Below are 13620 nucleotides of genomic sequence, written 5' to 3'. Positions count from 1 at the left end.
TTTAAATTCTTTTGACTTGACTGTAATTATCATACGGCATGTTTAGGCTATAACTGAAGGATGAATTGTTACATAATACCCTTTAATTTAAAAAAAAAGGTAAAATTAGAGTTGGAGTGGGGGGGTGGGGGTGGGCAATGTTACCTAGGAGGGAGGGGGTCTGAATTCAGACTGGTATTTTACAGCTGAACGTGGAGAGATGGCCATCCAAGTGGGGTTCGCCACCTGACTCAATGAGATTTCCCCCCACTGGCTGATTTCTCCTGGCATTGGGTCACACTCACGTGCACGCACACGCGCACGCACACACACACACACATACACACACGCGCACACACACACACACACACCCCACTCAGGGAGGCATTGCTTCCATCCGAATGCCCAGCCGCACGGCCTGCGCTCTGCAGCACCAGCTCCTTGGATTTCCTCTCCCTGGGCACTTGGAGCACCTGCAGAATCGCAGTCCCACGGTCACCCCCCCCCAAGATGGGACAGAGGGATGGGGTGACCTTCAGTCCCGGGACACAGGCCCTGGCCTTTTGCATGCGCACTCAGGGGGAAAGGGATTGGGGTGGAGTGGAGTGGGGGTGTTCTGGGCCTCCATCTCCACCTCTGTAGAATGGGGTGGCCTGGGGGGCCCCCCATCAAAGGATGGGAGGCTGGGAGACGTCCCCCTCCCGCAGAGGATTCTCATCAGACCAGACGTGCGCTCACGGCCCCGTGTCTCCTCCTGGCAGGGTAACCAGGACGCGGCGGCCGCCCCGGACACCATGGCTCAGCCTTACGCCTCGGCCCAGTTCGCTCCGCCACAGAACAGCATCCCAGCGGAATACACCGCCCCGCACCCGCACCCGCACCCCGCGCCGCCGGACTACACGGGCCAGACCACGGCCCCCGAGCACACGCTCAACCTGTACCCGCCCGCCCAGCCGCACCCCGAGCAGAGCGCCGACACCAGCGCGCAGACCGTGTCCGGGACCGCCACAGTAAGGGGGCGCTGGGGCTCGGGGCCCCCGCGGGGGGGGGGCAGTGGGCAGTGGGGGGGGTGCCAGCCACTCACTGGGCATCTGAGCAGGACGCAGTCCAGTATGGGGTGGGGGGGATCTCTTGGTGCCTGCCTGACCACACCAAACCTTCCCAAGGCACCACCTCTCCGGTGCCTACATAAATGGGTACAAGGAGACACGCATCTCCACATCTAGTTTGCTGGGGCCTACAAGTTGGTTTTCTCTCCAGTGTCACCCCAGTGGAATATTTTGCCTAATTTTATTTTATTTTATTGTTGGTCATGGGGCCTGAACTCTGGGCCTGGGCGCTGTCCCTCCCCTCTTCAGCTCAAGGCTAGCGCTCTACCACTTGAGCCATAGTTCCACTTCTGGCTTTTTCTGCTTATGTGGTGCTGAGGAATTGAACCCAGGGCCTCATGCATGTGAGGCAAGCGCTCTACCACTGAGCCACCTTGCCAGCCCTATTTGCAGAGACTCGTGGCAAGGGTGGAGTGGGGGAGAGATTTGTTGCCATTGGGACACTTGTTTTAAAGTTGTCTTTCAGGGGTAGAATTTAGCTAAGCACAAAACCCACCTGTTTTTATGCACACGGTCAGCTGCCTTTTAGAACACTGACAATGTCATGCAACCATTACTCGGAGTCTGACTTAAGGAACGCTCCCAACATCTTTGGATGTATCTCATAGCTGGGTGTTGGTGGCTCACCCTGGTGAGCTTAGCTACTCAGGAGGCTGAGATCTGCAGGAGTGCAATTCAAAGTCACCCCTGCACAGCAAAGTGTGCCGGCACCCCATCTCCAGTCAACTAGGAGAGCCAGGAAGCGGTACAAAATTTCAAGGCCTGGAATTTGAGCACTGATGAAAGAGGGAGAGGGAGAGGGAGAGGAGGAAAGGGAAAGGGAGAGGGAAAGAAAAAGAGAGAAAAAAAGAATGAGAAAAAAAGAGAGAATATTATGCCCAGTTCCACCCCACTGAAGACCTAGAGGAAAGAAAGCTTAGGAAGGGTAGAACAGGCAAAACAGAAAAGAAGAAAGGCAACTTTTGTCGCTTTATTGATGTACGGCAGTGTGTACCATTCCATTAGACTTTCATATATGAATGCATGCACAGAGCTATCACCCATTAAGATAATAGCAAAAAAAAAAAATCTCCATCGCTTCCAAAATGTTCTTCGGCACCTTGACCTGCTCCTGTCACTTTAAACTTAGTTTGGCTGTTGCTAGAGTTTTATTGCGATGAAAAAATAAGACATTCTGTGCTCTTTGGTCTGTTTTCTATTACTCTGCATCATTATCTTTAGATTCATCCATATTGTTTTATGTCTTGGTCGTTCACGCCTTTCCATGTCTGAGTATTAGCCCATTACATGAAGGTGCCAAGATTTGTTTCTCCATTTATCTGTGTATGAGTATTAGGGAAATGTGAAGATCATAAATGAGACCGTCTTGTTTCCTTCCAGAAATGATGACATACTTATGCTTATTTCTCTTGTGCCAAAAACAAAACAAAAAAGGCAAAGGCTTTCCTTTCTTTGATCTCCTTTTGAGTCTTTCTTCCTTGATCTGAAGCTTGGCTGGGGCTCTTTCATTTGAGATTGCCTCCACCTCCCTAGACAAGGACCCCAAGTCCTGCATGTCATGGGGGAAGGAATGGAACTTCAAGGTGGGTTCCTTGGGTGGCTTCCCCAATCTTGGACACAAGGCCATATTTTAACATAAAATGTTAAAATCAATCCGGGCGCCAGTGGCTCATGCCTGTCATCCTAGCTATTCAGGAGGCTGAGATCTGAGGATCACAGTTCAAAGCCAGCCTGGTCAGGAAAGTCCCTGAGACTCTTATGTCCAATAAACCACTAGAAAACCGGAAGTGGCGCTGTGGCTCAAGTGGTAGAGCGCTTGCCTTGAGCTGAAGAGCTGAGGGACAGCACCCAGGCCCAGAGTTCAAGCCCCATGACCCCCTCCCCCCAAAAAAAGTTAAAGTCAGGCTGGGAGCGGACAAAGTGGTAGAGTGCATGCTTAACATTCGTGAAGCCCTGGGCTCCATCCTCGACACCACATCCATACATGGTGGAGAAGAGATCTACCATTCCCTCGAAGGTAGTGTTAGTCCTGGAATAACCCTGTCCCTTGGCACAAATAGATATCCGTGGTGTTTAATGCCATCTGAAGGACACTGCAGGGCCCTCCATTCTTGGAGAAAGTGGGTAGTTTGGGAGGGGGGAGTAAGAGAAACCCATCCATCCATCCATCTGGTGCATTCTCAGAGCATCTAAAATATGCACATGACTTCTCAGAAAGTGCACAGTCTGTTCAGGGAAGCAGCAGTAGGCACCCTGAGCTCCCAGCCACTGGAACGAAGGGAAGTACAGTAGAGAAGACTCTCGGGGTCCCCCTTATTCCCCTTGTACCTCTCCAGGGGCTCAGACATTCCTTAACGGCCGAGTTTTCTGCTGAATTCCCATTTAATGTAGGCCTCCTAAGACATCCTGGATGCCTGTCCCCACAGAGCTGAGGCCCTTTGATACCAGAGACTGCTCCTGATGAGGTATTCGCCTCTTGCCTCGTGATAACGAGAGATTTGCCGGTGGAGAATTCTCTGTGTATCTCCAATAGCAACTTGACTTCTATTTTTAACACCAGTGCAGTCTTGTTTCAGTCTCCCACACGCTCCCAGTCTCTCTGAACCCCAATGGGAAAAAGAATGTGGATCTTGAGGCTCCGTCTCTGCTGACAGAGAGAAAATGTGTCTCAGGGACCTCAGCTGCCACCAGTCAAAGTGTCTGCCACATCTCCGTATTTCACTGGTGCCTTTACCAGACGGAATTGGTTGATGATGGGGTCTGGTTCTTCATCCTCCATACATTGGCTTCAGTTCTGAAGCCTATAAGATTGTTGAAGCATGGGGAATGTGCTCAAAAAGTTTGGGGTTAAAATAGATGTTATTATTGAAGTAATTCACAATGGTCGTTAAGAAAGTTAAACATTAGCCAGACATCAGTGGCTCAAGCTTATAATCCTAGCTGCTTGGGAGGCTGAAATCTGAAGATCTTGGTTCAAAGCCAGCCGTGGCAGACAAATCTATGAGACTCTTATCTCCAATTAATCAGCAAAAAGCAAGAAGTGGAGATGTAACTCAAGTGATAGAGCACCAAATCTGAGTGGAAACTCTAAGGGAAAACATAAATACCCCAAGTATATATTCTCTCTCTCTCTCTCTCTCTCTCTCTCTCCTCTCTTTCTCCTCTCTTTCTCCTCTCTCTCCTCTCTCTCCCTCTCCAAAATGAAAACAAAAATTCTCTAATACCCATAAACCCAACTCCTTAAGTCTGTTTTCCAGAAAATTAAAATATAGATACTGTTTCCTTTTCCCTTTTCTTTCCTTCCAGAATCATGTGATGCATCTGCAAGTGTATATCTGCTTGTCTTATCCCCATCTTGATCTCTGGCCCTATAACCTTTCTCTAACTCAGTCTTCACTTCCTCTAACCACTTCCTTGGTCCATTCTCAAAATCTTAGCATTGAAATCTACTGATCATGGGCTTTTTGAACTCTTAAGTGAGGAATCTCTCTCTGTCTGCCTTTGGGATCCAACTCCTTGCTTACACGCCTGTGTATAGTCGTGCTGAAGGAATTACATAATTTCTGGGATTCATCTTGTAATTCTAAGTCAGGCCAAACAGAAAAGGCTAGGTACAAACACTGCCAGCAAGCTCTGCATGTCTCTGCCTGTGAATGTTTAAAAAGAACATGAACTTACAAGATACACATCAATCACCTACCTCACAGAGCATGCACGCATTTGAATCTAGAAAAGCTTCTTGCCTATCAGAGTGTACCAGCCACGAGCAGGCCCTCAACCCATAAACCACCCTGTAGGTGTGTACTTAATGGTGACTGACCTGCTCTCTCATGAAACAAAATACCTGGAATCTTAGCTACTCAGTAGGCTGAGATCTGAAGATCGCAGTTCAAAACCAGCCCGGATAGGAAAGTCCATGAGATCCTTATCTCCAGTTAACCAACAGAAACCTGGATGTGGTACCATGGCTCAAAGTGGTAGAGTGCTAGCCTTGAGCTCAGGGACAGCACCAGGCGCCAAGTCCAAGCCCTAGAGATGGAAGGGAGCGGGGAGTTGTGTGTTGTATACTCACAATTGGAGACCAACAAACACTGAGAGGCTATGTTGGATATTCTTCCCACTTCCATCCTATTTCACCCTGATATGAGATCTTTTCAAGGACACAGCAGATGAGGATATTGTTAAGTTCAGGAAGGACCTACCTGAGCTGCTCACTCAGGAATGCCGAATGCCAGAACCTTCCTCTTTCTCCAAAATGTGTCTCTCCTGGAAGTTTTTGGGGCCAGCACGTAGATGATCAGTACCTAAGCACATGAAATCCAGGATCTCATGCAAGTGCATGCCCAGAATCCAGAGATTTAGAAAGCAGGAGATATGAGGATCATGGTTTGAGGCTGGGCCTAAACTCCCCTCAGCAAGACTGGAAGTCAGAAGACACATTGGGCACCATGGTACACACCTAATCCTAGGGAGATGGGAGGCAGAAGTTGGAAGATAGAGTGGTGAACCCATCCCTGGGCAAAAGTGTGACTCTAGATAGGTTTGTCAGGATCTGTCCCTCTGTCTCTGCTGGATGGACCCATCTGTTCATTCTCCCCATCTTCTCCATGGCCTTTCCCCAGACCCTCTTCTTTTTTCCCCTTCTAATGAGCTCTCAGAGGATGGGTTCAAGAACATTGGAGACTTTCTTCACCTTGGTGGAAGGCATTTTAGCCACAAGAACTTGCACTTAAAAGGGGGGGGGATCGCAAAATAGAAGAATAACATGTCTCAAGACAAGGGCACTGGACCTGTCAAAAGAGGACACAGGGAAGAGTAGCCTGAAACATAACCTCTGCTCAGCAAATGCAAGATGGTGTCCTAGGTCGTCTGGGTATGCCTCTCCACTCATACTAAGTTTTCTTCACCAAAACCAGAACAGATCTTTAACATCCCCTCTTACATGAAGTACCTGGATGACAGAGAGGTGAGCACTAGAGCTCAATCTGAAGCCTAGGAGATCAGATCTCCCAGAGGCCAGAAACACAGGGGACATTCCCCAGAGGGGCACAAGGGGCTCTTCTCAATCGATTACAATTGCAGCCAGGAGCTGAAATCACTCATTTCACCCTGGAGAAGGCCCAGCCGGCCCCGCGTTGCAGCCCCCGAGTAGACTCTTGTTTAGACTTAGGCCCGGAGCAAACTACAATAATAACACGTCCGGGTGGCTTCAAATTGTCTCTTTGGGCCACCGTGTGTCTGAGTCATGTTGTCGACACCAAGTTCTATTTTCCTGAGGTTCATGTTGAATGAAGGATGCGGTACTGTCTGTTGTCTCCCATGGAGCTTGGAATCTGACCCTGCGGCCTCTCGTGGATGCTTGGAAACAGGTAGCTCATGGCTTTCAGGGTGGATTAAATGCCTTCACTAGGCAATGCCAGCATCCTTTGATGAAGCTGATGACTTTGTATGCCAAGGTGTCCGTTCATTCGTTCCTGGGGGTGGGTGGGGTTGGAGTCACTATGAGACCAGCCGCAGGTAAGTTTGAAGACAGCAGAATCTCTTGAGCATCACAGAACCATGTGTCCGCTACTCTGCTGACGGACAGGCGCTTCCAGCCCAGGATGCTGGCAGGTCAGGAGAAGCAAGTTAGAGTTCTAGCGACCCTCAGACATTACCTGCCCTCTCTGAGCTTCTGTTGTTGTTGTTTTATTTTCTCCTAAGTGCCATGTGTGGGCACTTCTCAGTGAGTTAATGTGGATCAAAGGGTTGGCCTCATGATAAAGCACAACAGTAAACACTTCACCCGAGGGGCCGGTAGAATTACGAGCTAATTAGGTTATCTGTAAAGTGGAGTTGAGCGAGTGATCTCTTTGGCCCTGAATTCTTCTTATTAGATTCCTCCCTCCCCCCCACACCCAGGCGAATACATCTGTCATAGGAATTGTGGGATATTATATGTGTGTGTGTGATGTGTGTTGAGTCAAACTAATATGCAAATTCCCAGCTTTATTATGCAAGTAATTCTGATATATAAGATAGGGTGAATTTTGTCAAAGTGCTTTCTATGCACATATAACTAAATACTGCCAATGAAACCTCCCTGTACCATTCATCAGTCCCAATGAAAAGGAAGAGTCCTTCTTAGCCAGGTGCCAGTGGCTCATGACTGTCATCCTAGCTGCTCAGGAGGCTGAAAGCTGAGGATCGCAGTTCAAGGCTAGCTTGGGCAGGAAAGGACCATGAGACTCTTGCCCCCAAAAGACTACTCAGAAAAAGCCTAAAGTGGTGCCATGGTAGAGCACTAGCCTTGAGCACAAGGAGACTCAGGGACAGAGCCCAGGCCCAAGCCCCAGGGCCAATAAAAAGAAGAAAGAAAGTCATTCTTATATTCAATGATTTGTATGCTAATCACTTGCAGTCACTTTTGCCTGACGTGAGTTCAGGCTGTGAACCAAACAGGTAAAGATTTGTCAGAGAAAGAAAAGACTAGAGTTGCATTTGCAAGTCCCGCGTGTATCTTGCTTTTGCTAGATACTTTAGGGGAATCTTAGGGTTGAAGTCAGTGGTCCCCAAGAGGAGATGTTGGGCTTTGAGCAAGTATGGGTGAGCTAGGGTGTAACTTTGAGGCTTTGAGGTGATGCTTGGATAGTCTGAAGATGAACCAGCTGTTTACAAAGGACCAATGTCAGGTCTTGAAGGAAATCACTACCTTTGCCCTTGACTAGCCAGCCACACTAGTGCCTTCCACCGGCCACACTGTACTTGCACAACTCTTCAAGAGACAGATGTGGTGATAGAATCACGGAGAAGGAAACTGAGGCCCAGACGCTCAAACCCAGACTTGCTGCTAATTTCCAGAACACTCTGGATAGGACTTGCACTTGCTAATGACTTTCCCTCAGGACTCTATTAAACAAGATGAGACCATCACGGGCAGACACTTTTAATCATCTTGTCGCCGTCATTCCGAGTGTAGTAGATCTGTGTGATCTCAGTGTGCACAACCACGCATGTGTGCAACACCCAAGCTCCTCCTGCCCTGAATCTTCACCTTCCCTCATGGGCTTGCATAGGTACCGCAGGGTGATCAGCACCCAAACCACTGGACTGCTGGCATGAGGAAGCCTGGATTTCCCAGAGACACTTGCTTCAAGGAAATCGCTAATTATAACCCAAATTGTATTTGACTTCTGCATCTTTGCTTCACGGTGTAACACTGTAATTTAAATAGATTGTTCCCTGGCCCCCTTTTTAAAAAAAAAAAAAAAGGGGAGAAATTAAGTACCTTTTTTTTTTCTTTTAAGCTAAGAAAAGCCTGGTCGTGGCAGGTCTCCAATGACAGGAGATGGGTCTTGTACCCCCCTCCCCCTTTTCTCTCTAATTGGCTTGCAAGTAGGAGTCAGGCTAGCAATTATTGGAGGAGTCCCCTGGAGTTCCAGGCAGTGTCAGCCTTGACATTTATCTGGGGGATGCACAAAAGATCGGGGGGGGGTACAGAAGGAGGGGCAGGCTGGGGGGACGGGGACTGAGAGTGACAGACCGAAGTCTGGGGACAAGTGGGAGGCAGGGTTCATCTATCTTTGGGTTTTTCAGCTCTCTCTTTGTTTGAGGCCTCGGAAGCTCTAGGTGAATTAAATCCTAGAGGGGAGCTGGAGAAAGGTGGGAGAGGAGAGTTGGAAGTCCCCTGGGAGCTTTCAAGTCTCGGTCATTTTTTTTCCCCTGTGTCCACCTGTCAGTAGGACCCAGAATCCTTTGTGAGCCCTGCCTTTTCTCTCTTTTCTGTCCAGCTTTCTGCAGGTCTTCACTTCCGGTACAAAGAGCTTTGCCAAGAGTTGACACACTGTGGCCCGTGAGTTAGTTCTGGCCCGATTTTTGTCCGTAAAGTTTTATTGAGACACACACATGCACAGAGGTTCGTGGATGCTTCTGTAGCCTGTCAACAGAGATGAGCCATGGTTTCTATGGTCCACAGCACCAAAATTCTCAGTAGAGAAAAATCAAATTGCTGGCCACCCCCTGTTCTGGGTCTTCACTGACATCATGTTTGTTCACTTTTATCGAGAACTCAGGCACAGTTTGTTAGACATCTGGAAGACATTAATCACTTAACATTGATCACTTAACCGGCTCTGATGAAGATCTGGGGCTTTCTGGGACAGACCCCTCCCCTGTGGCGCCTCCTCGAGGCTAGACTGACTCCTCTAGCTGTGTGAGCTGGGCACCTGCTTCAGGACCCTCAGGTTTTGCCTGAGTTATTTCTTAATAAAACAGTTCCAATTCCTCAGATCACCAGTGAATTATAGCTTTTAATTCTTTCCCTTCTGTCAGACTGTACTTTCTTATAGAACTGGGGTTGGGGAGGGGTGGGGGGAGATTTGTGTAAAGCCAGGATTTAGTAGTGAATCCTAGCATTATTGTAGCAGAAAAAGAGCAGCCCCTGGGCCCCGCAGCACACTCAGATGCACACACACAAATACACATACACACTGCCCGCCTTTGCCCTGCTTTGCCCTGTCTTACCTTGTCTTGCTTTCTTTGGAAGTCCTACCTGGATTTAACCTGATGAGTCAATATTGTGAATGTGACCAGGGTTCTTATTAATAGGACAGATAATAACAGCACTGGGTAATGTGTGCACAATCAAAGCCCAAGAACTCCAGGTGAGGAAGCCAGACCTTCAACGAGCATCTGGACTTTGGCCTAAAATATACCAGAAGCCTGAGGCCCACAGCCAGCCCTAGCATGTCAGATGCAATAGTACCCCTCTTTCTAATGCACCAGGGCAACTTGTTGCCCACCAAGGCACGGACAACTGGACCAGTGTTTGTCTGACATGGACGGCTGAGGCCCATCTCCCAAGGGACCTACAGAATGTAGGAATCCAGGGGACCATTTTTTCCTATAGCTAGACTCACTATACCCCACCAAGAAGCGCCCAAGAGGTGAGTGGTCAAGCCACTAAAGATCTGTGTTTGCATCTCCAATTGTGCCCAGCCAGTCTTCCCATCGACCTTTGCAGGCTTAGCAAAGGGAGAACAAAAGTTGGTTGGGGGAAATGCTAACAGATGTCCTCAGGGTCAGCTGCCCCTTTAATCCACCAAGACAACTGGGCTGTCTGTGTCTGTGTGTGTCTTCAGGAATCCTGGATCTTCCCTTCTCCAGCTTGGATGCTAAGTTCTACAGACTTTTTTTGTCTGTAGATGTGTTAAGTCCTGACTTGGAGACCCTGAGCCCTTGGTTTAAAGACTCTGTAGCCACAGAGTAATTGCAGGTCTGGAACTTTCTGAGTGGGTGACAAGTGGCCCTCTGATGATTAGTCTGAGTAGAATGGAGAGCTGACTAACAGCGAAAGGAAATTGTGCGCCTCCTTTATTGACTGTGCGCATGCGCACCTTCTCTGGCGCACCTCTAAGATGCTACAAAATCTCCTTCAACGTGATGTTACTCATTGTACTGAAAATAATCATGTACCTACCACAGTGCATTGGGCCACTCTGCAAACAGCTCTCCTGAAGTTGAATTTCCCGTGAGCTCGCTGGGTGTGCATATTGGCGGTGAGGAGATTGGCTAGCTGTGTTTCCCTGGACCTGTCGCAGCATGGTGCTGCTCTGACTGCATAGTTTGGACATGGTTGAACTGTGTGAGGTGGAATTTGACAGTGGGAGAAGGGAGAAGGGAGACGGGACCGCTCATAAGTTGGATGCAACTCAGAAGTGTTTGTTTTGGCCTTGGCTGGAGATTGTATCAAATCTTTGTTCCTTTTTTTTTTCTTTTTTGTCGGTGCTGGGGGCTTGAACTCATGGTCTGGGGCTCTGCCCCTGGCTGGTTTTGCTCAAGGATTAGCTCTCTACTACTTGAGCCACAGAACCACTTCCGGCTTTTTCTGAGTCGTTTTTTTTTTTGGAGACAAGAGTCTCACAGATTTTCCTGCCCGGGCTGGCTTTGAACTATGTGCCTCAAATCTCAGCCTCCTGAGTAGCTGGGATGACAGGTGTGAACCACCAGTGCATAGTTCTTTGTTCCTTTTGAACATGGCCATTTCAACACCAGTGTCTGTGTTCCTGTGGCATATTCTAGGTGTCTTGAGAATGCATCCCTTTGCCCAGTTAGTCATCCAAAAGTAACGCCTTGAACTGGTACTACACGCTGGACACACACTAACCTAGTACATGCACGTCTAACAGAATTACTGCCACGTGCACCATGACTTTTGTCCACGAATCCACAACATCCCCGAGTATGCCACAGTGCTAAACCTAGCTTCCGACATGCATTGTTCATGTATCCATGAGCATTTCTTGAGTTCTTGCCCTCTTTAATGTTTTTGTTTGCTTGTTGATTGCAGTCCCAGGGATTGAACTTGAGGCTTTGCAGTTTCTAGGCCAGCATTCTATCACCTGAGCCATACCCCTGTGCTCTGTGTGTGTGTGTGTGTGTGTGTGCACACGCGTACGTGCATGCACATGTGCACGTGCCAGTCCTGTGGCTTAAACTCAGGGCCTGGCTGTTATCTCTTAGTAGTTTTGCTCAAGGCTGGTGCCCTACCACTTGAGCCACAGCTCCATTTCTGGCTTTTCATGTGGTGAATTAGAGAAAAGAGACTCACAGACTTTCCTGCCCTGGCAGGCTTCCAAGCTCAATTCTCAGATCTTAGCCTACTGAGTAGCTGGATTACAGGGATGAGCCATGGGGTGCCTGGCTCTTTGTGTTTGTTTATCAGATAGGGTCCTGTACCTTGAGCCCCTGGCTAGCCTTGGACCGCCTGCTTCCTATTTCCACTTCCTATGTACCAAGAATGGCAGGTATATACCATTATTCCTGGCTTTATTTTTTCAGATTGGCTCCTTGTTGCTTTTGCCCAGGCTGGCCTCTAACCATGATCCTCCTGTCTCTAACTGCCCCCCAAGTGGGTAGGATTACAGGTACAAACCATCTGACCTGGCCGACTTCCTAAATTTTGGAAGACACAGAGATAGGCCTTTGGAGATTCAAGAGCGAGAAATGTGGACTTAGATTTCCCCCTGCAAGGAACTTCCTGTTTAACTTCTATAGAACATAGACAAGAAAGTACCACTCGAATAACGAAATGACTCAGAAACGCACAAGTGACAGGGGCCGTAAGTCAGGGTGGAGACTCGCCACAGCTTCCTCAGGGAAGCGACGTTGGCAATCAGAGCCAGGGAACCACAGCCAGGAAGAAGGGGGAGGAGGAGCGGAGGTGGGGCCAGAAGCAACGTTCACTGGCCAGCGACTGTCCACGGAGGTCACCATCAGTTTTTGACATAGGGACACCATGATAATCGCTCCAAGTCACCTCAGTTGAGCAGTATGCATCCAGGCAACTTGCAAAGGCCCCATTCAGGGCTCTTCTGGTTTTATTGTCTGGAGAGCTGGTTGACGGTTGACCATCCCCATCACCCCATTGGCAGAAAGGGTCAAATGAAAGAATGTCACTGTTGGCAGCCTTGGACAAGCAGCAAGTGGTCCATGCTGATGGTAAAGTGATCAGACGGGAGGCAGGGGGTGTGTTCCACGCCCTGCCCCCCCCATCCCGGCCCATGTGAAGAAATGCCATACCTTTTATGGGGGAGGAGGAGGGGGGAGTCATTGGAGGATTTTAAGCAAGAGAACGTCATAATTGAATACTCATGGGGCAACAGTATGGGAAGGAGAAGCAACAACAGAGCTGGGTGGGTGGCAGGTGCTTGTCCCATGGTCCCCACGAGACGTGATCACATGCGGGTGTGGGGTCTGGAGGATAGATTGGAGGGACTGTAAATGACCAGAGAATCTGATGACACTCTGTCTGTCTGTCTTTCTTTTTTAGTTTAAATAAGTGGTATGCACCCAGATGAGCTTTTGTGGCTAATCTGGGGTAGTTTAATCCTTTGTGATTTCGCCCTCACAGGGACCCTGGACTACTGATGTGGTCAGACTCTTCATGGGCGAGTAAACTAAGGCTTGGCGACTTTCCCAGGGTCACGTCAGACCTAGTGCCTGGTGGGATCTGCCCACACACCCTGTCCTGTTGACCACCTAGAGCTACTGGACTCTAGGAAGGAACAGGGAGAGATCCCCTCGCCCCTGTAGCCTTCAGAGGCATATGGAGCTGTAGGTCCACAGGATAGCCATGGTCTCCGGTCACTCAGCACCTTGGCTTTGCCCTTCTGATCTCTTCACTGTGAGGGAACACATTTCTGTTGCTTTTGATGCTGGGTCTGTTGTAAGATGTCACAGGGACTCTAGGAAACCAACAGCATACGAGATGCGGGCTCCTCGTATTCGTTCTTTATTATGCTAGCTGTAACTTGAAATGATTTTCATTATTAGTTTGCCTATGTCTCCATAGGGGAAGCTAGTTGTTTGTGACCTTTGGCTCCCCACCTCTGTGTGTCCCGGATACTGAGTTCAAACAGTTGTTCAGTTAAAAAAAAATAACCCACACACTAATGACAGCAGGTGCCTGTGGCTCATGCCTGTAATTCTAGCTATTCAGGAGGCTGAGATCTTCAGGATTGAAGTTCAAAGCCAACCTGGGTAGGAAAACTGT

The 13620-nt window shown here is 48.8% G+C and overlaps 1 protein-coding gene across 9 annotated transcripts in view; it reads left to right on the top strand.

The window, feature by feature from the left end:
* Positions 1-13620, top strand: part of Rbfox1 (RNA binding protein, fox-1 homolog (C. elegans) 1) — a 268086-nt gene that overhangs the window by 134182 nt on the left and 120284 nt on the right. For 4 of the 9 annotated variants that reach the window (XM_013011366.1, XM_013011363.1, XM_013011364.1 and 1 more), the window contains exon 2: positions 741-989. In XM_013011366.1, coding sequence (XP_012866820.1) covers positions 741-989 — 249 coding nt within the window. Of the gene's footprint in view, positions 1-713; positions 990-7219; positions 7226-13620 lie in introns of those variants that run through there. The other 5 variants (XM_013011370.1, XM_013011368.1, XM_013011371.1 and 2 more) reach the window with 4 other exon arrangements.

Source organism: Dipodomys ordii, unplaced genomic scaffold, assembly GCF_000151885.1.
Source record: "Dipodomys ordii isolate 6190 unplaced genomic scaffold, Dord_2.0 Scaffold14, whole genome shotgun sequence".
Taxonomy (NCBI): Eukaryota; Metazoa; Chordata; class Mammalia; order Rodentia; family Heteromyidae; genus Dipodomys; species Dipodomys ordii.
Note: the sequence above shows the minus strand (reverse complement) of the source record. Positions and strands in the feature narration are given on the sequence as shown.